Source organism: Lonchura striata, chromosome 1 (assembly GCF_050655825.1).
Source record: "Lonchura striata isolate lonStrDom1 chromosome 1, ASM5065582v1, whole genome shotgun sequence".
NCBI lineage: Eukaryota > Metazoa > Chordata > Aves > Passeriformes > Estrildidae > Lonchura > Lonchura striata.
In genome coordinates this window covers 114,110,516-114,134,139 of record NC_140703.1, presented here as the reverse complement: position 1 = coordinate 114,134,139, position 23,624 = coordinate 114,110,516, and the positions used below count along the sequence as shown (strand labels likewise).

Sequence of the window (23,624 nt, the reverse complement as noted above, 5' to 3'; positions counted from 1 at the left end):
TTCCCCTCCTGTATGGAGAGAATGCAGCTTTTGCAATGTTCTAAGGGAAACTACAAGCTTGAATAAATTGTGGGTGCTACAAACACATGCTCCAAATCAAGTTAACTAAAACCCTGGGAATCCTCACTGGAAGAATGCATCATAAATTCTCTTTATTCCTAATATTGGGTGATAATTGTCTTTAAAATGTCTACTCAAACACAGTTTAAGCCTTCAGGGAGGACTTCTGGATGTGTCCATCCATGTTTGAGTGATATTCCACAGCAGGTATATATTTCTTCCCCAGTAAATGAGTTATAAATAAATAACTTTCTGCAACACCTAAGGACTGAATCCAAGGCTGAGCTTAGAGTCCCCACACTGTTCCTTGCCAGGGGTTGCAGTGGATGGTGAATTTTGCACATTTCCAAGGGGGAGTCTTCCCTCATGGAAGAGATTCCCACTGAGGGTTATTAGCACATTCTGGAGAGGCAATCACATCAGGAGATCCTTGAGCCAAGAACAGCTGTGGGCTGGGAGAGCATCAGGGAGACATTTGATAGAATCCAGCCCTGTGCTAGAAGCACTTCCTTGTGCATCCATCTCACAGCCACTGCCAGGAGGGAGGACACTGCAGGGCAAGGACCACATCTGACCTGGCACAGATGTTCTGGGCAGCACTTCCCCCCCTGCAGCACCGTGCTGCCTGGGGGAAACACAGGAATAAAATACTTACCTGCCTCCCAGGGGCTTTGTGAGGCTGATCCCATGTCTGTGCAATGCTACACGAGTTCAAACCACTCTGGGGAGTTCTCTGGTTAGAAGATTCCTCTCAGATGATGAACTCCTGTATGTCATGTTTGGTAGTTGCTTTGAAACCAGTTCTCAGACCACTGCTGTATTTTATCCCCACTTTCTGCTGCTTCCAGAGGAATTGAGAGGGAGCCTCAGCACACACCTAAAACAGTCCCAGCAGGAATGGGAACACTCAGATGGCTGGTGGGTTTTTCAGCTCCTTGGGCCAGAGTTTTTTGTCCCCAGGTAGCACAGCCAATGAATCCACCTCCCAGCCTAGTCACGGATCCAGAATCAAGCCAGCAGAGCCAGCACAGCCTCTATGCCATGTGAGCACCACTGTGAGCACCTCAGTGCCTGAAGGGAGGTGTCAGAGGATGGACCTGCTCTGCTCCTGGTGCACAGCAATGGGATGAGAGAATTGGCAGAACTGAAGCCCAGGAAGTTCCACCTGAACTCGAGGAAGAACTTTCCTCAGCAGTGACCAAGCACTGGACAGAGTGTTCAGAGAGGGCGTGGAGTGTCCTTCACTGGAGATATTCCAGAACCATCTGGACACAACGCTGCGCTGTGTGCTCTGGGATGACCCTGCTGGAGCAGGGGGTTGGACCTGGTGACCCACAGTGGTCCCTTCCAGCCTGACCATTCTGTGATTTAGTGATTGTGTGACCTCGCTGAAATGCAGGTCTTTGGTGTGAGGAGTAAATTAATGCAGAATGTGACTCGGTGACAACTTTCCTTCCTCTCCATTCCTGAACTACAATGGCTTGCTCAGAAATCAGTGGGTAGGGGTCCCAGGGCTAGAAAAGCTGTCTCACCCTCATGAAAATGGGACGGATGGTGCTTCTACTCCCCATTTTCTCAGGGAAAGCCTCCGGGAGCTCTTTAGCCCTGCCTGCAGCGTAGGGACAATGCTGACCGCCCTCCTCATTTCATCCCGGCGAGCGACCTTTGCTGCCCCCGTCCTCGGCACAAGCGCCTGCCGCGGGTTTGGGCAGAGCGAGAACCACGGCCAGCGGCGGGCTGGGGACACGCTGCCCACCCTGCCCGGAGCCGAGGGGCGCCCCGACCCCGCCGCTCTCCCCATCCCCGGCGGGGGCGGGCCGGGGACACGCTGCCCACCCTGCCCGGAGCCGAGGGGCGCCCCGACCCCGCCGCTCTCCCCATCCCCGGCGGGGGCGGCCCCAGCTCCATCCCGGCCCGCCCGCCCCCGCAGCCAGCCGGGGCGGGGAGGCAGCGCCGGAGGGCTCCTCCGCCGGCAGCCGGGCGGGCAGCGGCGCACATGGCATGTCTGATGGCGGCTTTCTCCCTGGGCAGCGCTTCGGTAAGGCGTGCCCTGCCTGGGCTCCGGGCGGGGGGCGAGGTGAGGGGCTGGGGGACGGAGATGGAGCCAGGGCTCCGCGGGGAGCCCCAGAGACTCCTCACGAGGGGAAAGCAGGGTCGGAGGGTGCGGCCGGGGGTGCGGTGGGCAGGATGGGGGCTGTGGGACGCGAGGTGCGGGATGCAGGGTGCGGGAATGCGGGATGAAGGATGGGGGATGAAGGATGCGAGTGTGCGAGCGGCCGGCGGCGCACGGCGGGACTTGACCGCTGGTTACCTCTGTCTGTAGCTAAGGCGGGGGGATTATCGCCGAGCATGCTCCCTGCGCCGCTGCGCCCCGCCGCCTTCCCGGAGGATTTGCGGAGGGACCGTAACCTTTGCATAACAGCCGGGTTCGGCGGGGGACGGGGCGGGCAGAGCCCGCGGGACCGTCCTGCCGCTGCGACCGGGCGGGCGCCGCCGTCCCCGCCGGGCGCCGGCAGCGGCCCCGCTCCCCTCGCTCCATCCAAGTCCGTGGGAAATAGCCCAAAGTGCCCCAAAGCAGCGGAGAGGTGAGCGCGGAGCTGCGGAGCGGGCGCAGGTCGGGATGCGGGGCTGGGGCATCGCTGGGGATGGCAGCGGTGCAGGTGCTGGAGCGGGCGCAGAGGGGGCTCAGGTGTGGCTGTGCCTCGCACACGGCTTGGCTGAGTCTGTGGCTGTCGTAGCCACGGGGTTGCCCAGCTTTTTCCAAGCGAAGGTGATCCCGATACAGGGAGGGCTTGGGTCACCCCATAGCGGGTGGTCCCTGGAGGAGGCAGGTGGGTGAACAGGCAGTTCGGTCCACAGAGGGACTGAAATTGTTTAATATCCCAGTAACAAAAGTCTTTGGTTTCATACTCTCAGATGATTGAGTAGTCAGAGGCAAGGGTCTTGTCCAAAAGATATTTCTTCTGGAGAAGCTCTGACTGTCACCTGAATAATCAAGGTGACCTGCTCATTCAGAGTTCATTTTTGGATATTCTCTCTGATTGTGTCAAAGCCCCCAGTGGCTCCTCGGAACAAAACAGATTGTGAGTGCCAAAGTCAGCCTTGCAAACATTCAGGGAAGAATATTGTTAACTCACCTTCTCTTAGTTTTTAGGGAAGTTCCCCTGCTTTAATTGCTGAGCTCTAAGATGTTTCACATTACTCTTGTTATGTTCAAATTACATACCATGGCAGTCAACTATTTAAGAATTTGACAGTAAGTGTTACTGGATACCTGACCTCTAAGTAAGTTGAGAGCATGATTAAAATCTCTTTCTTGAGAAAATGTGGTGAGCAGAGATGATTATTTTCATTTTTTTCATCACATTTTTTCAGCACATTTTTTTCATCAGTGATTATGTAGAACTGGAGGTTTTTTAAATGTTTTTGTCAGCATTCATGACAAGTGACTGATCTGAACTGGGCTGCTGTTATAACAGAGATGGGAAGATCAGGAACATGAGAGGGAAATGGAAGTGGCAGGAGGAGGCAGTGTCACTTCTTAGTTGAGTTAGACAGATAGAGGGAAACAGTGGCAGGATCTGCAGATCTGTTTGTGTTCATCCATTGAAAAGTAGTGCAGCACATCTGCTTTCCAAGAGATAACTTTGTATTACATGTCAGCATGGAAAGCCTGGCACTTAAGCCATCTACAGAAGTCCTTTCCAATACAAATCTGCATTAAAAATACTAAATTTCTTAATAGACAACTGTGCAGATGTTTGGCTCTGCTTATGACATCCACCAAACAACAGGTGACAGCAAACAGCCTCTGAACTGTTCAAAATTCTATTTAGCTGAAGAATATTCATGACTGTTTTTCTTTTGAGCTTACACACATCCTGCTTATATTGGTGCAAGGCACCTGTGGTGGTAAAAGGAATGGAAAAAACAATCCAAATTTTGTGTGCATAATAAAAAAAAAAGAAGAAAAAGGTGGAAAGGTGGAAGGCTGTTGTCATGGCCAGGAGGGGAGGGGAAGGAGGTTTAGTCAAAAAAGTGCCAAGTGGAATTGCACAGAGTGCTGTGATAGGCAAAATATAGCAAGAGGGATGGCTGTGAGCAGAGGACATTGACCTTACAGTGTCAGTGGTGCAAGAACTGGAGCAGGGTTTGTGAGCTCATGTAGCTGATAAGATTTCCATTAGTTATCACTATCAAGCATGGAAAGCACTCAAGGATTTTGGGTGCAAATCATTGTATCTTCCTGATAGACCTCCAGAAAAGAACTTGTACTGTCATCCCAGGTTGCAAACTCTCCAGAACTATCAGTGCAGGAGAAAATAAGACATGAAACGGTACATTTGAAAATTTGCAGAAATATAATTTCACCTTTACAGATGCATAGGCTGATCCAGAGGAACAAGAGCTCTTGGACACTTTGAGTGGCTGTCTTTTGAAATGTCTGCACAAATGATTGTTCAGCCAGATCCCTTCCCCCTTCAGCTGTGTCCCAAGTCCTTGAATCAGAGTAACTAGAACCAAATTCCTTGAGTGCATGAGAAGCCAAATACAATGAGGACTGGACTTATAAAAGTATTAATCTGGTGCAAGATCTGAAAGAAAAACTAGTGCTAAAGGAACTGTATGTGCTGCAAGAGCTCTTTTACCTCTTCTGTCAAGACTCAGGCAAAAGAACAAACAAAAGCTTGCTTTATTTTACTCCTCTTTTCACCTTTCAGTGCATTACAACACTAAGGAATAATTCCTCTGGTGCAGAAGGTTTTGAAACGTGTTCCTAAACAAAAGCCTGTGAACTTTCTCCACTTTCCCTGCAGGGTGGCAGCAGTTCTGGTTGCACCATGGCCGAGCCAAAGTCTGTGTGTGTTTCTGTGGACGAGGTGGTCTCCAATGGCACAGACACCCAGGACATCCGACTCATCAATGGACACTTAAAAAAAGTGGACAATGCTCTGACAGAAGCTCACAGGTTCTCCTACCTGCCCCGCAGGCCAGCTGTGAACATTGAGTTTAAAGAACTCTCCTACTCTATCCAGGAAGGGCCATGGTGGAGAAAGAAAGGTGAGGAAAACAAGGTTTCATCCCCAAGAAGCTGCAGATGCAGCAGTTCATACAACTGCTTATTTCTGCCTCCCAATTCTTAAGTATCCAAAGTAAATATAGTATTGCTGTGCTGCCAAATATCTGTCCTGTGATCTTGCCTGTCTACAATTTATTGTTGAGGGTGGGTAGAGCATGCAGGAGTTTAAAGATGGGGGTGGGGGAAGTGAGGAGGCTTTGTTTTTTTACTCCTGCAGTTGGCTGTTTGGTGAAATGGTTGTTTTTTCAGTACTCTTTCAGAACAGCGAGTATCTCAGAATTTCAGAAGGGATTAGACACCAGGATAAAAACTGTTTTCTTTAAAGGCTGTGTTTGGAAAGAAATGCTGTGAGCTGTAGGTTTCTCTAAGCTTAGATGGGTCTCTCAAAGTTTATAATTTCTGTGATGAAATCACTGGCTGCTGCTGGGAATGCATCCTGAGGTTCAGTCAAGGGCCAGGGTCCTCTTTGGGTAGCTCCTTTGCTGCTACACCCTGCAAAGAGTTCACAGCCTGCAACACAGAGCACCAAAATGACAGATATTGGGCACTTCTCAAGGAAGAGAAGTTTGGAGTAAGAAGGGATTACTCAGCTTTCTTCTCTATAGGTTCTTGGTTGATTCCAGTTCTAAAAGGTGATTCTGTCCTTTCCCCTCTGCTTGGCATCAATTCCTTTCATGCCTCCATTTCGTTTGTGTAACCATGTGTTTCCTAGAGAGTTTTTGTGGGTTTTTTTTGGGTATTTTTTTGGTGTGTGTGACTAGTCCTCTCTGAAAGGAAAACTAGGTCATGCAGTAAATTCCTGCCAGCGAAAAGAAGAATGCCCAAGAGAAAAATATTGAAATCTTCAGGAGAGTTTTGTGTACTAAATGACATATTTGCCTTTCCTCGAGGAATTCTCTCCCAGTAATGTAAATTGGTATGGTTGTGTGCTTTAGTTCTTTTTAGAGATAAGGCCCTGCCAGTGCAGCCCTCACCTGAGGCATACTTGATACCTGCATTGGCCCTGAAACTCTTAAATCCACTGGCTTAAAGGTTCTACTTGAAATTGTTCCACCAAGTACTTGGCTGCCATCTGTAAATTGTATCATTATCACAACACCAAGGCTTCAATAGTCTAAAAATGTGTGGTATGAAAAGCTCTGGAGCTGTTGCCATGAAAGTGCTACTGTATGCGGACAGGCTGTGCATACAATTATTCATTTGTTGAAAGATCTGCAGATTTCATGCTTTAATGGGTTTTTCAACATCAAAACTGTATGTAGACCCACTGGCCTTTATTTTAATTACTTGCTAAAATTGCATGGAGCCACATTGTCCATAGAAGAACAACTTGGTTTGGCAGCGACTTTGGTACATTCAAAATTATTCTTTATCTTATCAGAATGAACACAAAACACTGAGGTTTTTTTGTCCTCCAAGAAATGGAGCTATGCCAAAATGTCTCATTTAAGGTTTAAAGGCTTGAGATTTCTTACTGAGTCTCTTTCTCACTGACCAGAATTGATTGAGGGGTTCTATACCCAAAACCCCTCTTCAAATTTTTTTTACATGCCTGGGTGACTTGGCTTGAACAAAACAATGTCCTGGCAAAAAGTCCTGCTGCTAAAAATGACCTGTGAGGGTATTTAGCTCTGGGGTATGGTTATGCCTGTGTCACCACATTTGGATTTGAGAGAGGAGACTGAACTTTCCTGGCTGGCTGTGGGGAGGGGTTCAGAGCCTCCTAGCTGGTCTCACACCCTGTGTCATTCCTGGGACCACCAAGGACAGGCTCAGCGTGGCTGAGCTGCCAGCAGGGCTTGGCTCTCCCCTGCTTGCCAAGGAGCTGGCACAGGCTTGGAGTCCTGCACCCAGAGCCAAGGAGTGCTCCCACAGCCAGAAGGGGAATCACATCGTGTGGCTGAGGCCATTCCCAGCTGGAGGCAAATCCTTACCCTTCTCCTTCTCCTCCTCAGTGACAGCACAGCTGGAATATTCTGTCAGTTTTGGGTGCTTCTTATCTGTGGGAATCCAGGGCTTCCCTCTGGCTGCCCTGAAGGTCTGAGACCCTGGCAGGGTGTCAGGAACCCCCCTGGACAGAGCCCCCAGAGACACTGTCTGTGATCTCTGTCCATGGAAAAGAGTTTTCAATCTTACAGGATGAATTACAAGCTCTGAGTGTTTGATATCAGTAATAATTAAGTGTGGCACGGGTGCAAAAGTAAAATTTTAGGATCCTAGATGAGGGGTCCAAAGGGGACAAGATGGAGGAAATTGGGTGTGTCTTGTCCTTTTTCTCCTTCTTCATGCCCTCCATGTCTCACTGTGGTGTTGGCATTTTTCTGTTGGTTCAGGCTGGGGACACACTGTCCAACGGAGGTGACAGATATTGGCACGTTATTGTAAATCCAGCCCAGGGAGTTTCTGGTATTTAATGTTTGTCACATCCCACTGAGGGCAGAGCCCCACACGCTGCCCTACAGGACAGAGCTGGGCAGGGCAGCAGAACATGTGAGAGATAAACAGAATAAACAACCTGGAAACCAGCACAGACCAATTATGGCTTCTGCTTTGGCTGTGGGGCAGAAAGACAGAGACTTTCTACAATCTCAGGATCATCAATACCTCATATTCTGACACATATCAACAGAGATATGAAGCTGGAAAGGGTCTGTCAAAGGGGTAAAAAAATGGTTCAGGGGACCTACAAAGAGCAGCTGAGGAGTCTGGGCTGCTCCTGGCAATAGTGCCAGATAATAAATTACAGGAGCCCATGGCCACACATCACAGTTTGGGTGGTTTAGGGAGGACACCAGGAAATAAATTCCTGTTCCCCAGCTGGAGCACTGGGATGTGTCACCCAGGGCCAGTGGGGCTTTCTCCCTCACAGGGAGTGTGGGACTTGTGGCTGAGCTGCTGATCTGATCTGGAGCTGGTGGTTGTCTTACTTTGAGTGTAAGGCTGGACCAGGTGACCTCCAAAGGTCTCTTCCTTCAGTGAGTTGCTGGTCAGATTATAGAAACCTTCTAGACCCAAACTTTCCTCCCAGCCATGCTCCCTCCTCCAGGGACTAGCTCAATATATTGGTTTTAAAAGAAAATAATTTCCACTAGAGAAATAGAAAACCAAACTTCCTAAATAGTCCCCAGCGAAGGTACAACCAAACAGTTCAGATTCTTTGTGTTGTTTTAGTGGTTCTGCAAGTAGAAGATTTTTTGTCTGCAGTTTGGGATATCTCTGTTCAAACCTGCTGGGTTTGTAGCTGAGTGCATTACATATAAAACTATTCTGAATACCTTAAATTGGTTTCTGTTCCAGTGTGAAACTGGGACTTTGCAGTGCCCAAGAGAAGGGCAATGTTGTGCCTTCAAACACTGGTGGTTGCTGGAATTCAGCACTCCTTGTGGGTTCCCTGTGCTAAAAGTCTTTCTCATTGCTGTCATGTGAAATATTTGAATTCACTTTTTATAAGAAGAGTAGCAGAAAACATGCTGGGGAAAAAAAGAAAGGAGGTGTCTCTCAGTTCACATTGTTCTTGGGTGCTGGTTGTGGTAGGAAGAGATAAGGAATGCCGTTTCAAAAAGGTCTTTTAATTAATGGTGTTTCTATTCTGAAATGGAGCTTAAAAAAGAAAATCTGCTATTTCTACAGCATTCTCTACGACTGTAATGAATTAGTTAAAACCTTTCAAGAGTGTTGGATCACAAAGGCAAAAGTACAGATTCCTTGCAAAGACAATTTGTGCCAGCATGTTGGACAGGAATTCAACTGAAGAGCAATTCCCTTCAGTAAAAATGGCATTGCAAAGTAATGTTAAGGTTAGGCTCTAAATTAGCAGAAGGAGGAATAATTAGTAGTGCTGCCATTGTGTTCTGTACTTAGCTTGATTGTTCAGACAATGCAACTCATGGTATGTCATGTCTTTTATTTTTCATTAAAAGCCCAAAGAAAGGTGAATTTGCACTGCTTGTCAACAACAAAGAAGCTAAAAAAGCCATAGTAGATTTCAAACTGGTATTTGTCATTGATTTTTGTCTCAGCCTTAAACTGTTTAATTAAATGATTAAATATCATTTTCTCTTTAAATATAAGGAGGGGCATTTTGATTCTGTGGTTTATATGATAAATGCTGCTCTCCTTGTGAGGTTTTATCAGACTCATAGCAGAGATTGGTGTGACTCTGGATCTGATTAATTCCTGCTGTAATTTCCACTGAGGTCAGTGGGATTAACAGGGAGGGAATATGACAGGTCAGTCCTTGATCAGAGCTGCTGTATCTGACCCATTCCATGCAGTAGGAGCTGTTGCAAATATGGGAATTTGGGAGAGGTTAAAGAGGTAAAAGTTTCAGGAGGTCTCAGTTGACTTTGGCATTTTCCTCGTAAAGCTTTTAGGGAATTGGTCAACAGGTAGAAACAACTATTCCTTCAGGTTTGAAGGAAAGGGATTTTTTTCAGTGACTTGTGAGGTTAAGGATCTTCCAGAACTGAAAATGTGTCTCACTCTTTGCATCCAGGCTATGTTCAAGCATGTCCTGGGGGTTTCCTGTGGGTCAGCAAGGTTCAGGATCTCAGAAAACCCCAGCGCTCCTGGAGGAACTCTTGTGAAGTTAAGGTGGGCTGAAAAAGCCAGAAAAAAGGGAACTCCAGCACATTTATTAGAAATAATAGGTCTGCTTAGTCTCGGGATGCTACTCCTTTCTTTTAGGATGAGAGACCCAGCTGGCTTGGAGAGGAAAATAGAGTCCTGTGTTAGAGCCAGTGTGGGTCCTTAAATGTGAAAATCAAGATCTGAAGAGCTTTGGAACAAAACATGGCCAAAGTTTCACTGTCTTGTCACAAAGCCATTTATCTGGGGGTTGACAAGGAGATAGAAGTGGGTCTTGGCTTCTGAGCTGTATGTTTAAACTGCAGTTTGAAATGTAAATCACATAAACACAGAGATCGGTTTCACCAGTTCATAGCAGAATTATAGATGTGTAGGTTTTTGTACTAGGACTCCTGAAAACTGTTTGCAAGAGGATTTGGTAGAAAAGTCAGTGCCTCGGGTTTCTGTCATTTTTGTTAAAAGCACCATGAAATAATCTGACTTGTTGTTTGGGGATGAATTATGTATAGTCCCCTATACAAAGGGGGCATGAAAAGTACTTTGGAGCTTTCTGTCTAGGTCAAAGTCATTCAGCTTTACTTTAAAAATGTACATACTTTCTATATAGCCATGAAAGGACATTTGTTCTATTGTTTGTGGGTGGGTTTGCTATAATATAAGATGGAAATTGAAACATTCTGCCTATATAATTGAGTACATCCAGGAAGAAAGTAGTAATAAATTTGCTTGCAAAACACCACAACAAGTCAGGGATTGCTTTTTTTTTTTCCCCCTCTCACACTTCTCAGTATTCATAGTTAATTAGGCAACGTTTTCGTTGGAAATTTCTCCGCTGTTATTTTTAGGACTGTCATGAGTCACTTGCACTGCGTTCGAGCGCAACTTCTGCTAGGATTTGGTCTGGAGTAACCTCTGAGAGAACGGGCTGCGGCCGGGCACAGTGCAGCCGGGGATTTTGGGTCCGGAAATTCACGCTCAGCAGAAAACGCGACGTTTCTTGTTATTTTGGGTCTGTTCTGCTGGCTCAAACCCCGTGGAAGCAAAGCGGAGCGCTGCTGCTGCCGGGGCTGCTCCGCAGCTTTGAGCGGCAGGCGGGGAATGCAGCACCGGGCTCGCTCCGGACGGCTCCGGGCTGGCCGAGGGGGAACACGGAGCCCTTGGCAGGTTGTTTGGCACTCACAGAAAGCCAAAAGTGGCCGTGACAGCCCGAGGCAGTGTCACCAGAACAGCGCGATGCGATCCCCGCTGCCGGCTCCCAGCGCTGCGTGCTGTGCTAACAGCGCGCTCTGCATACACCGCTGTCAAACCATCAGCAGCAGAGCTTTAAACAGGCTGGGCTTTGCTGATCCGCTTCGGAGCTGCCTTAGCCATTAGCTCTGCTCCACACACTCGGACAGACCCCTTTCTTTTATTTAGCTGGGAGCCGGTTGTTTTTTTTTTTTCCCGCAGCATCCTCTCTATGACTTCATTGAAAAATCACACACCCCCCCCTCTCCCATCCCCTCCGGAGACATCCAAACCAAACCGAGGAGAGGCGGGGGGGCTGGCAGGGGAGGATTGGGGCTGAATGCTGAGCTGATCCGTGCCGGGGGTGGGAAGAAGCCGGTGCAGGTGCGGTGCAGTGCGGTGGAGGTGCCGCATCCCTCCCGGGCGCGCCCGGCGCGGTTACTGCCGGGCGATGCACTGCAGTAACCCGGGATGCGCTGCCTGCTGCTCCGGCTGTTGCTAAGAGGGAAAGGAGGGAGGGGAAGATGCACTACAGGAGCGAGCAAAAACCCACTTTCCGAGAGAGGTTTTTCTTTTATTTTTCCTTCTTTTTTTTTTTTTCTTTTTTTTTTTTTTCCTCGCCTCTCTGACAGATGGGTTGTATTGTTCTCGACCATTTTTTGACTGCTTTGTCTGAGAGTGTGTTTTCATCTCTTGTGCGAATTAAGATCCATATGTTGTGAAGAATAAACAAGTTAGGCCAGTTGAAACCAACTGCCATACTGGTAAAAGGCTCTTTTTAGGCAAATATTGTGTAGATTCCTTTTCAGTGGCTTGAAGTGTTGGCAAAATTAATTAAATGTCTTAGCAAATTAAGATCCATATGTTTTGAAGAATAAACAAGTTAGGCCGGTTGAAACCAACTGCCATACTGGTAAAAGGCTCTTTTTTAGGCAAATATTTTGTAGATTCCTTTTCAGTGGCTTAAAATGTTGGCTAAATTAATTAAAATTAGGCATGATGTTTTAGCAAATTAAGATCCATATGTTGGGAAGAATAAACAAGTTAGGCCGGTTGAAACCAACTGCCATACTGGTAAAAGGCTCTTTTTAGGCAAATATTGTGTAGATTCCTTTTCGGTGGATTAAAGTGTTGGCTAAATTAATTAAAATTAGGCATGATGTTTTAGCAGAGGGTTTCTAAGCACATGTTTTAACCTTGATAAAATCTGTGTAGTTTTTCTTTTAACACTTAATCTGTGTCAAGATGGTAAAAATTTATTGAGTAGTCTCTGTTACAGGAATAGTTCACAGTGTTTTATTAAGTGATAAATAACTCTTCCCTGTGTCCTTTTGCATGTGTTCTGTAAAATAGAGGTTATTGGGAACAAATCTTGGTCAGCCCCTTTGTCTGATCCTTCTACTGTTTCCCAGCTGAGCATGCCCTTACTTCAGCATTACTTGTTTTCCTTCAAGCAAAATCCATTGTTATTGTGGGTTTGTTTTCATTGGGGTTTGGAGTTTTTTGTTTGTTTGGAGTTTTTTTTTTTGTTGTTGTTGTTGTTGTTTCTGGAGCTTTTTTAGAAATGTGCCTTGAGTTTAACTCAGTTCGTTTTGGTCACTGAGTCTTAAAGCAGAACATCTTCTTTCTCTTTGCTGTATTGTTTATTAAACCTAAACATTACAGTGACCTCACTAATTCTCATTCTAGCTAATCTTCTGATGCAATACATTTTATTAACTGCTGCTGTGAAGACTTGTGGCTGAAGAAGGAGGTTTTAGAGAGATACCAATTAAACCATTCTGGAATGCATGTGCCAGGAAGTGGTCACAGGGAGTTGTTGGGAGTCTGAGCTCTGGTCTTTGCTGTTTCCATCTCTCAGAAAAATGTTGGGGGCTGGCTGTAACTCACCCTGACACCTTTCCACTCCAACTTGCTGTATGCTGAGTGGGATTTGGTGAAATGATTTATCCTCTGCCCATAGGTGGTCATTCCCTGCTTGAGGTGTTGAGGAAACATCATGCACCAGCATCTGGATGTACTTTTGTCACGTTTCAAAGTAGACTTTGGTTTCTGTAGTCTGGAGATCCATCTGGAGGCTGAGGAAAGATGAAGCAAGAGGCATTTTGCAATTGGAGACTTCAGACATCACATGATTGCTCAGGATTTTCCACAACCTCATTAAAGGGAAAGAGAAATCACAAGAGCAGACAAAAGTAGAAGCTAACTTGAGTAAAACTGCTGCTAAAGTTCATTTTTTGCTGTGCACTTTCATGCCATTTTGGAAATGCCTTGGGGTCTGAGCTTACCAGCTCTTTAGGGCAAATTTTTGTTGTATGGGGATTTAATATCTCAGAGTTCAGTTCTGTATCCTCTGAGAACTTATTTGCTTCTCACACTTCCCTGTAGCATTGTTCTTGTAGGTAAACCGTGGAGACAGTCAGAACATGACACTACTCAGAATATGGCAGGCCCTCACTCAACTCAGCTGCTTTATAATTCACATCTGCACCCTTTAAACTTCGGATGGGTAACTTTGTCTTCTGTTAGAAAACAATGTTTGTTCTTATTATTAAAATAACAAGTCAAGACTTACAAGAAACAACATGCAAGGAGATCCCCAGCAAAATTTACATGGTTAGCACGTGGGAATGAACGGATTTGGATTTTTAATTAAAGTGTTGCAAACTGAAAGGTGGGTGTTCATTCTCACAGTGAAAATCCTTGAGGCAAAACCTAAATCAGCCATGGGATGCTTTAACCCCAGAACCTCTGTGACTTGTATCTGGAGAGGTGCAGAAGGACATGTATCTTACAAAAGACTGAGTTTTTGTCAAAAATAAGTTGGGAGTTTGGGTCATCATGCCCAGAGTCCTTTCCTTTGCTGCAGGCATCTGAGAGAATTGGCCAGCTACTTTCTGGTGGGATTCATTTATTTAAGAGCTTTAATAAAATACCTTGTTGAAACGTGACAGCCATGTCAGATAACAAAATGCCCCATTTTTTAAAGGTAGTCCTTCTAAAGGAAATCATGCAATTAATATTGCATGAATAAACATGCAATTAATATTGACAAATCTTGTATCAGAAACTTCTGCACAAGGCCTTTTACCTCTTACCAAAAGCCTTGGGACAGTAAGGCACTGAGGTGTTGATGGTTCAGATTGCCTGCCCACTGTGCCAGCTTTGGACCCAGCAATTTTTGGATAGCACCATTGGTACAGAAGGACAACAAATCCACAAGCTCTTACTTACCACGTGAAAAATTTATTTTTCTTCTGTGAAAGTAATTTACATTCAGAACTTTAGTCCCTAGGGCTGGCAGAGTGTTCCTTATCAAGCCCAGGACCAAACTTTAACAGATAGCTTCTTCTTGATATCAAAGTCTATTAGGAAATGGAAAAACTGAGGGTCCCCAGATTGTCCAAATGTACTCATCTTTTCACCAGCTTCACGAGAGGAATACATAATACACCATGTATGGAAGAATTACTGCCCTTTTCAACTAATTCTTGTAGTTGTTCATCCCCAAGTGTGATGGAGAAGGGTAACAGCACAGAGGCCAAACAGTTTGAGTTGTTTTCAGTAACTGAACCTCAGTAACTTCACAAGTAACTGTGAGGAGGCCTGCTGAAATATCCCATTAATTATTATTTTGAAAGCGGCTCCCTTGTGAATTCTGTGCTTTGGTGCAGATGTTTGAGTTTAATTTGGCCTTTGGACACTTTATCACTTAGAAAATAAGATTTCGGAGAGAATATTTGATCTGAATGTGAGTGGTGGCATAAAATACAGCAGGACTAGTCCTGTGCAAGTGTCTCTGGAAGGAGGACAAGACAATTTTGTCTAGGAAATGGTGTGGCTGGAGATGTGTTCTTCAGGTCCTCACTGGACATTCTTGTCACTGCTGGGCTTCTGTTCCCATTTGCAGCTCATTTAGGCTCTGCTGATTTCTGGGGGAAACAGATGCACTCTGCAGACTTAATTTTCTTCAGAAGGTACAGGGATAAAGCCATCCAGATTCTTACCAGGCAGAGCTACATGGAATTACATAATAGCTGAAGAGATAACTGCTTGTTTGTTCAGGTTTTTTTTTGTTATATATCTGTTCCAAATAAAAATAAATGGCAGAGACCTCGGCTTTACAAGCTAATTTACCATCTGCCTCTCCTCTAGTATGTACAGCCTGCATCTTTTGTGTAAGAATCATATTTCTTCCAGCTTCACATGTTTAGAGTAATGACAAATGTTGTTTATAAATGCAGAGCATCTGCTACAAAAGAGAGTAGAAGATTGAAAATGCAGTGGTCAGGATCCTGGGTAAATGAGAATGGACCTGTGCTCCTGCTGAGCTTTAGAGAGGAGGCTTTTATGCCAGACAGAAGAAAGAAGTTTCAAATGAAGCTGTGCACCTGGTTAATATGAAATTTAAAGGAAAAAAACCACCACAAACTGAAGCTTTTAATACTCTTGTTAAGCAATGGAGTTAAATTCTGCCCTGTTGCATCTGTTTTGTGCTTTTGAAGCAGCCAAGTGGATGGGACTGTACCAGCAGAGCCTGGCCAGTGTAATTTTTTTCTTTAGCCATGATGTAGTTATTACCTCAAGTGCTTTAAAAATTAAGCACTCTAATAACACCAGCATGGCAGGATTGGAATGGGTAAATGACTACCAAATTAAAAGAAAGGGGATTGAAGCTAAATATTTGCTATTAGAGGAAGAGCATTTTCTTTTTCTGGGTCAAAAAGCCACAAACTGCAGCCAGCTTATTGCATATGAATATCAAGGCCTGACTCTCCAAAATGCAATTTGAAGCTCATAAAGCTGAAGCCTGTGGGTGGATGGAGTTCCATTTCCTTCTCTACTTGGAGAGGTGAAGGTCTTAAGCTGCCACCAGAGAAATGTGAGTCAAAAAGCCAAGGACAGTGCAGGGGGGCACATCTGTGCACAGCTGGCAATGAAAAGTTACTCCCCTGGATTTTTATTTTGACCCTGAGTCTTGCAGAACTACCTGAAGAAGAATTTTCCCCAGAGAAACAAATTGACAGTACATAAATACAAAGATGACTGATGGGAGACCTTTTGGAAAGCGAGTTGGGTCAGTCTGTTCTGTGACCAGAACTGCTGAGTTCTTCACAAGGTGTCCAATGATAATGCCAGGAATTAGGCAGTAATACAGATTACACTGTTGGGAGCAGCTGGAGCTGGTGGGGCTTTGAGACATGATTCCTCCTGCCCTGGTGTGTGGCAGCCTTGTTTCTGGAATTCCAAGTCCAGCTGGTGGCAAGGCAGGGCACCCAGCCAGCTCTATGGACCAGCAGGAGGACAGGGCTTCTCCAGCACCCTCCTACCTTGATAAACTCCTCTCTGTCTCACCAAACTGAGGTGGAAATGAGGAAAACTCCTCTCTGTCTCACCAAACTGAGGTAGAAATGGGATAAACTCCTCTCTGTCTCACCAAACTGAGGTGGAAATGAGATAAACTCCTCTCTGTCTCACCAAACTGAGGTGGAAATGGGATAAACTCCTCTCTCAGGTAGTTACCTGGGCAAACCTGAGTAGCCCCAGTGCCTCACTGGCATTCCTCCTCTCTGGCTGTTGTGGGTTGCACACACACACACACACACACACACACACGCACACACAGAAGATTTCTCCACCAGTGGGTTTTGGACATGCTGACCATCCAGTCAGTCCCTCAAATTTTGGTTCTCCTTCAGTTGTTGGCACCTGGAACTACAGAAACACCTCAGATTTCCAACCTCGTGCTCCAGCAGCTGGTGTGCAAAAATTTCTGCTGCTGACCACTGAGTCCATGGTGGTGCCTCCTGCACAGGACCTCACAGTGGTGAGGGCATTCCCATGGGAGAAATTTGGGAGCAGTGTTTAGCAGGAGTGCAGGTGGGACTGCAGTGATGAGGAGCTCTGTCAGACAGGTGTAGCTGATTCCTGACATGCCTCTGGCCCCTTTAATCCCCATTTCCATCTACTTCCTCAGGCCTTGATCCATTCCTTTCCCTAAGTGTGCTGTGATGGATGTTTCTCACTCTGTAATTTCCATGGCTGGTTTTACACCATCCCAAACTCCTGTTCCCCCTGCATGGCATGGTAAAGTTCAGCATTCCACAGAGAGAATTTCCCTGTGGACACATCTTGGTAGCTTTTCCTCCAAGAACAGCAGTCCTGTCCTTTCCATTTTAGCATCTCCAGAGTGGCCAGTTCAGGGGGCTGTGTCCTCTGAGCCTCAGCTCAGTCTCTGTGCTCACTCTGACTGGCCTTTTGTCACACAACTGAGCAAAGACCATTTTTAGACCTTCTTGGCTGAATTGACCTTTCTAAGCTTTGAACTGAAAAATAAATGAAATAATATGGCTGGCCAGTCCTTTGTTAAGTTTCCCTGTGGTGTAAATCATCACTGAAGTGGAACTCACATTAGGCACATTTTCACCCTCTCACATGAAAGTTTCAGGAAAGTTGTGAGTGACTGCAAATAGGGAATGGAGCTGCTGCACTTGTGATTATAATAAATCATGTTCTGCTGTCTTACAGGCTGAGTTATGACAATATGTGTGAGGTGCTATATCACAAACAGTCCGAGGAGCTTGACAGGCATCCCTGAAGGAGGATTTGATGCTTGATTTCTGGCCTGGGAGAACAGTGATGTAAACCTGAAGGAGAAATACATAACCTGAAGTATTCACCAATCCATGAACCCTGGGGTTGCTGTCAGACTTGGTGTTTATGGAGGATGATTTTGCCTTGTGCAGTAGTCTGACATCTGGGGACACCAAAAGAAAAATGAAACTTCTGAATATACATGATAATACTTAACAGATTTACTCTTCAGTCTCCAAGCAGAAATATAGGCATCAGTCTCCTGAATCCCATACATTCTATTTGCATATAAAATCAACCAAACAAATAAAAATAGAGCAGGCCTTCTCATCTAGGGCACGGCTGTGGCATTTTAGAACTCATCTTTTGATTCTTATTATTGACAGGAAGTAAAAATAAGCTCCTCCAGCAAAGTGAATTGGGACAAAGGGTGGCACACGTTTTACAGCAAATAAAAATAACTTCAAAGCCAACCTACAATTCTTCTTGGGTGCTCAAACTGTGCTGCTCTAAAAGTACAGGCCCAAATCAATGTTGGAATCACTGCAAGGACACATTGGACAGAGTTTAACCAAGGAACAGGTGTCAGCATTCTGCCTGGGCTGTTGTCTTATGGTAGAACCTTTTGGACCAAATTAACAGAAATTAATAAATACAACAAATTTATTAATAAATTAATTGTATTAATTTATTAACTCAATTAATTTAATTTATAATTTATTAATATTGATAAATTTATATAATGATACATTTATTAATAAATTAATAAAGTTTCATGAAGGAAGGATATGGCCTAATACTCAGAAGGAGCCTTTTCACTTATTTGTATTTTTCACTGCTAAAACTGCATTCTAAAAAGTACAGAAGCCAATGACATTCATTTCAAGTGTCAGTGTTGAATGTCACCAACATTCAAAGCATGTTTATATAGTGGTGGAATGTGTCAGCAGAGACCATCCTATATAGACATGTCTGAAAGCATCAGAAGACCTCCTTCCAGAGCACTAAATGTAATATATTACATGTATAGTGTATGTGCCTTGTCTTTCTAGATATAAATATGTTCAATATATGTACATTTAATTTACCTACATAGATACCTGTAAATATGAGTATATATAGACACACAGGCCATATCTATCTATCTATCTATCTATCTATCTATCTATCTATCTATCTATCTATAATCTGTATATCATCTATATCTATGTATCTCTCTATATATCTGTATATATATAGGTTATAATATATATAGGTGATATATAGATATTTACAGGTTATCTCTGTTTTCATATTTAGATGTATGCATGCACATACACTCAGGTATATTTATTTATGTAAAAAAACCTGTCTGCATATCACTGCAACAAATACTTTGAAGATAACATTTTAATCGAGGTGTATATTCCTCCTCCTCCTTTGTAGTGACAAGATGATGTAATTATGGGAAAGCAGCAGCAGCAACCTGATTTTTTTTCTTTAATGGAAAGCAAGAGAGTATTGGTTGCTTAGAAGTGGTTCAGGTCTGTTGCTACTGGATTAACAGCATAACAGGCTAAAATAGCAGGAAAAATGGATGTAAAATGGAAACTGTTTTATCTGAGTGCCAGTGGTGAAAAGAATGGCATGAAGAAATAGCAGCATTTTGCAGATGCTTTTCAATAGGGACTTATTACATTACATAAGTTGAATAATTTTCTGCTCCCAGTCATTTCTCTCCTAATGAGATTGTTTGTGCTTTGTTCTTGTTTCCTTTGGAAGTTGTAAGAATTGGTTGGAGCTCTCATGTGTAGCAGTGGTGGGCTCAGCTCAGACCTGTTTGGGTATTTTGCCTGCTTACAGCTGCCAGCATCATTGTCTGAATTCCCTCATTAGCTGAGCATCTTCGGAGCTTGCTTTCCTGCTGGGTGTAAAAGAGAGTATGTTTATGTGCCAGATAAATGGCTGCTACTTCTGTTTGTTTGAACAGTGGTTTGCTGGTGAAAACTGGGGGGAGTTGTGCATCTTGGACTGCAGAAGGAAAATATTGAGGTTTTAAGTAGAATAATGTGTTTTGATTTGCAAGAGCCACCAAGAGAGTGGTGCAGAGAACAGGGATATGGTAGAGATGTTCTTCTGACTGATTTTTCTGGGGACTAGAAACATTCCTTAAGTGCACCAGGAAGGCAAATAACAGCACTGCAAATCTCCAGCTGGAGGGCACTTCCCACTCTCTGCACATGGTGGGTGTCCACATTCCCCTGTGGCTGCTTTTGCCTTCCCTGAGCACCCCTGATGTGGGAAGGGGAATGGGCTAGGGAGGAAATTGTCTGTTTGTGGTTGTCCTGGAGAGGATCCACACCGTGTACCCCTCACACACCTCAGAGCTGTGAGCAGGAGTGGTCTGTGCTCACCTCATCACTGGGGTGAGGAGAGTGGGACAGGGATGTCTAGTGCTGTGGTGGCATTCTTGCTGGCCACACTGGCCCTCCCACACCTGGGGGTTGGTGTGAATTGCCCATTTAGAAGATTTAGAAGATGGTCCCACCTGTCCCTCCTCCAGCTCCCCCATCCACAGCAGCAGCTGTTCCATGCTGATGCTAAAACCACATGGAAAGAGGTGGCTCCAAAATGCTTCCAGGGTGTTTACAACTGTACACAAGGAAAGGAGATTGGGGATATAGTCAAGATTAACCTCTCCTTTTGTCTTGCAGTATCATTAGCTAATGAGATCAGAAGCAAAGCCCAGCAGCTTAGTCAGTATTAGAGCGTAGGCACCCATTTCAGGAGGGAGCCTTTGAGAAGAGCAATCCTGAGCCGTCCTCCTACACCATTTTCCTTGCAGCTCTGCAAGATGGAAAAAGTGACAGCTGTAAAGCTCCCCAAAGGCAGTTGCATGTTCTCCTCATGTGCATTTCTTCCAGACACTTTTGCCCCCCTGCACCATCATGGGTGATCTCCGGGGGTGACCCCAGCCTCTGCTGTCCCTGCTCTGCTGGGACAGAAACAGAGCAGCTCTGTTGAAATTCATGGGGACAAGGTCTGGTTTTGAGCCATCCATGATACTTCCACCAGACCAGGTCCCATTCTTGGGGTTTTTGTACTTTGGGATTCATGCCCTGTTCTCTGCTCTTGCTTCTACATCAGTTCTGAAAATACTTTTTGGTTTAAATTCAGCAAACATCCCTCCACAAAAGCATGCCTTGTGCAGTTTCCCCAGGTATTATTTTAACATAACAGATGATGGGATTTTTGTGGGCAAAGCCAAATTTTAATTTTTATTCTGTTTTGGATAAACCACTCTATGTGACCTTCGCCTTACTGACGTATGAGGGTTTAAAGAGCAGTGCTGTGGGAACTGCAGCAAAACCTTCAGTTGTATAAGGACAATTTACCATCAGCAAATAAATTGAGAGTGTGGGAGACAGGAATTGAGTAGGTAAGATCCTGTCCTTGCTCCAAGATCTCGAGCTTAGTATTTGATGTCAGTAGACTACGAGCGTGGGACCAGGACATGTGGAGGCTGCTGTGCCAACAGTAATATCAGCTGTAAATGCACAAGAACTCTTACAAATATTACAAGTACAGAAGTAGCATCTCATCTGTTGGGGGCAGATAGCAGAGTTTAAAGCAGCGTGTTGGGTTCCACTCAGGTCTTCACTGGAAGTGGAGCAGTGACTCAGTTTTAACACATACACACAGGAATTTAAAAACATGGCAATATTTTGAAAATGTTGTGATCTGGTAACACAGCAATGTTCTGTACTTGTGCCATTACCCAGATTGCTGCAGCCCCTGTCAGAATAAGGTAATCTCACCTGTTGGCACAAGGACAAAAAAAGATGCATTCATCACTTGCACACAATGATCAAAAGCATTTAGCCAGCCCTGAAAAGAAAGCCAACAATATTAGAGGTGCTTATTTTTCCATTTGCACACGGACTACAGCTGTTATTTCTGTGCCTTGTTCTGTCACATACACTTAGAAAAAAATTGCTTCAAAACTCTGAACTTGTGCATTGCCCATATGGCACTGAACATGCTGCCCTGAGAATTGTCTGTAGCCTGGCAGACCACAATTGCTTTATCACTGAGCGTAATTCCTGTGACAACGAGATTTGAAATCAGTTTAAGGTTTTATTTCTTTTTAAAGTATTTTAAAAAACATAGATTGCGTGAGCTGTTGTATCTATAGGTAGTAGAGCAAACTTTTCCTCAGGTGTCTCACAGCAGTGAGAAACAGGGCTGGACACATTCCTAGAATCACAGAATGGTTTGGGTTGGAAGGAAACTGAGAATCATCTTGTTCCAACCCCCTGCCATGGCAGGGACACCTTCCACTGTGCCAGGCTGCTCCAACCCCAGTGTCCAACCTGGCCTTGGGCACTGCCAGGGATGAGACAGCCACAGCTGCTCTGGGCAACCTTGGCCAGGGCCTCATCACCCTCACAGGGAAAATTTTTTTTCTAATATCTAATCTAAATTTACTCTATTTAATTTGAAGCTGATTTCCCCCCTTGTCCTGTCACTCCATCCCTTTTAAATAGACCCTCTCCATCTTTCTTGTGGCCTCCCTTCAGGCACTGGAAGGCCACAGTTGGGTGGCTAAAAGCTTCTCCTTTCCAGGAGAATAAGCCCAGTTCTCCAGACCTTTCCTCACAGCAGAGGTGCCACTCCTTTGAACCCATGTAGGTTCCTGCTGTGTAAGAGCACGTGGACAAATTAGGCAGCAACCCTAAGCTCTTTTTATTGATAAAAGATTTCGCTGATGGTCAGCAGACTGTAAGTTATTATGAATTTCATCCAAAAGATGCCAGACAAGTGAGTCTCCACATTTCCTAGGGGAAAATAGCCCTGACCCGTGGCTGAGCATCCACACAGCCCCACCATGCCCTAAGAACAGGGGAGAGCAAAAGCTGAAAATTATGAAGATCAGGGCAGTTTAATTAGTGAAGCCAAGCTGCCTGTGTCCCCTCCCAGCTTCTGGCACGCCCCAGGCCACTCTAAAAAAAGAAAGTCTTGACTTGGTGCAAGCCCTGCCCAGCAATAGCCAAATCTCAGCTTGTGACCAACACTGCTCCAGAGCTGCTCCATGGGGGCTGCTCTGCAGGAAATTCACTCTGTCCCAGCCAGAGCCAGCAGAACAGCTCACATTCAGTGTTCACATCACAGCTCTTTGCAGCTGGTTAAAATAAAATATGAGTTCCTCACGCATCACTGTTAATACATGGAAGGTTTCCATCTTCCACTCTTTTGAGTGGTGCAATTTTGCCTTGTGTCTTTGTGCCATGAATCCCTGCTTTTGATCCCTGAGCCTGGGGCAGCCTCTGAGCCAGCACAACTCTGTGCCTCTGCGTGGATTTTAGTGGTGTTGTGTCATTTGGCAGGAGCTGAGTGTGGAGAGTGCCTGTGATTTTTAGGATCAAAACATGTTTTGAGGTGACATGGATATTCTTCTGGCTGTGTCTCTTCATTATTGTATTTAAAATGACAGTATTTTGTGGGGAAAAGTGTGCAAACACCCTGGAACCTCTAGCTCTTCTTTATTTCCTGTGTGTGCTGATGTGTTAATAGGTAGTATAGATATAAACAACTTAAAAAAGGAGTAAAGTATAGGTGGGCCAGTGATGCAGAATTGTAATAAGGGAATAAAGAAACCTCAAGTGACAAGTCAAGGTGAATTTCGTGGTAATGCATCCAAGCAACACTTTTCTGAAATGTCCTTGTCAGTTTAGTTGGTAGTCAGGAAAAAATGGAAACATGCTGCCTTGACTTTGGGAGAAAAGATGTGCACTGGAATATGGTTTACAGAGACATGTAATTAGAAGGATTTGAGAGACCAGCATTTTTAAAGTGTGTCTCTCTCACTAATGATATACATGAGTCTTCAGGCCATTAAAACAGCTCATTTCTTTTGATGGACTTCCAGTTTGTGGAGGAAGCAGCTGCTTTTACTACCAAATTTCTCCTGTCTAATTAGACCAGTTGAGTCAGCCAGCTTAAATCAGCCCATAGCTTACCCTTTGCCTCTTCACTGAAGAGCTGAATAACCTAATTGTAAAGAAGGACAGAAAATGTCAGAAGATGTTAACAGTTG

The 23,624-nt window shown here is 44.9% G+C and overlaps 1 protein-coding gene across 1 annotated transcript in view; it reads left to right on the top strand.

The window, feature by feature from the left end:
- Positions 1–1,998: 1,998 nt before the first annotated feature.
- ABCG1 (ATP binding cassette subfamily G member 1) overlaps positions 1,999–23,624 on the top strand; it is a 56,425-nt gene continuing 34,799 nt past the window's right edge. The window contains exons 1-2 of the mRNA XM_021540347.3: positions 1,999–2,098; positions 4,878–5,121. Coding sequence (XP_021396022.1) covers positions 2,057–2,098; positions 4,878–5,121 — 286 coding nt within the window. The 5' untranslated portion in view covers positions 1,999–2,056. The remainder of the gene's footprint in view (positions 2,099–4,877; positions 5,122–23,624) is intronic.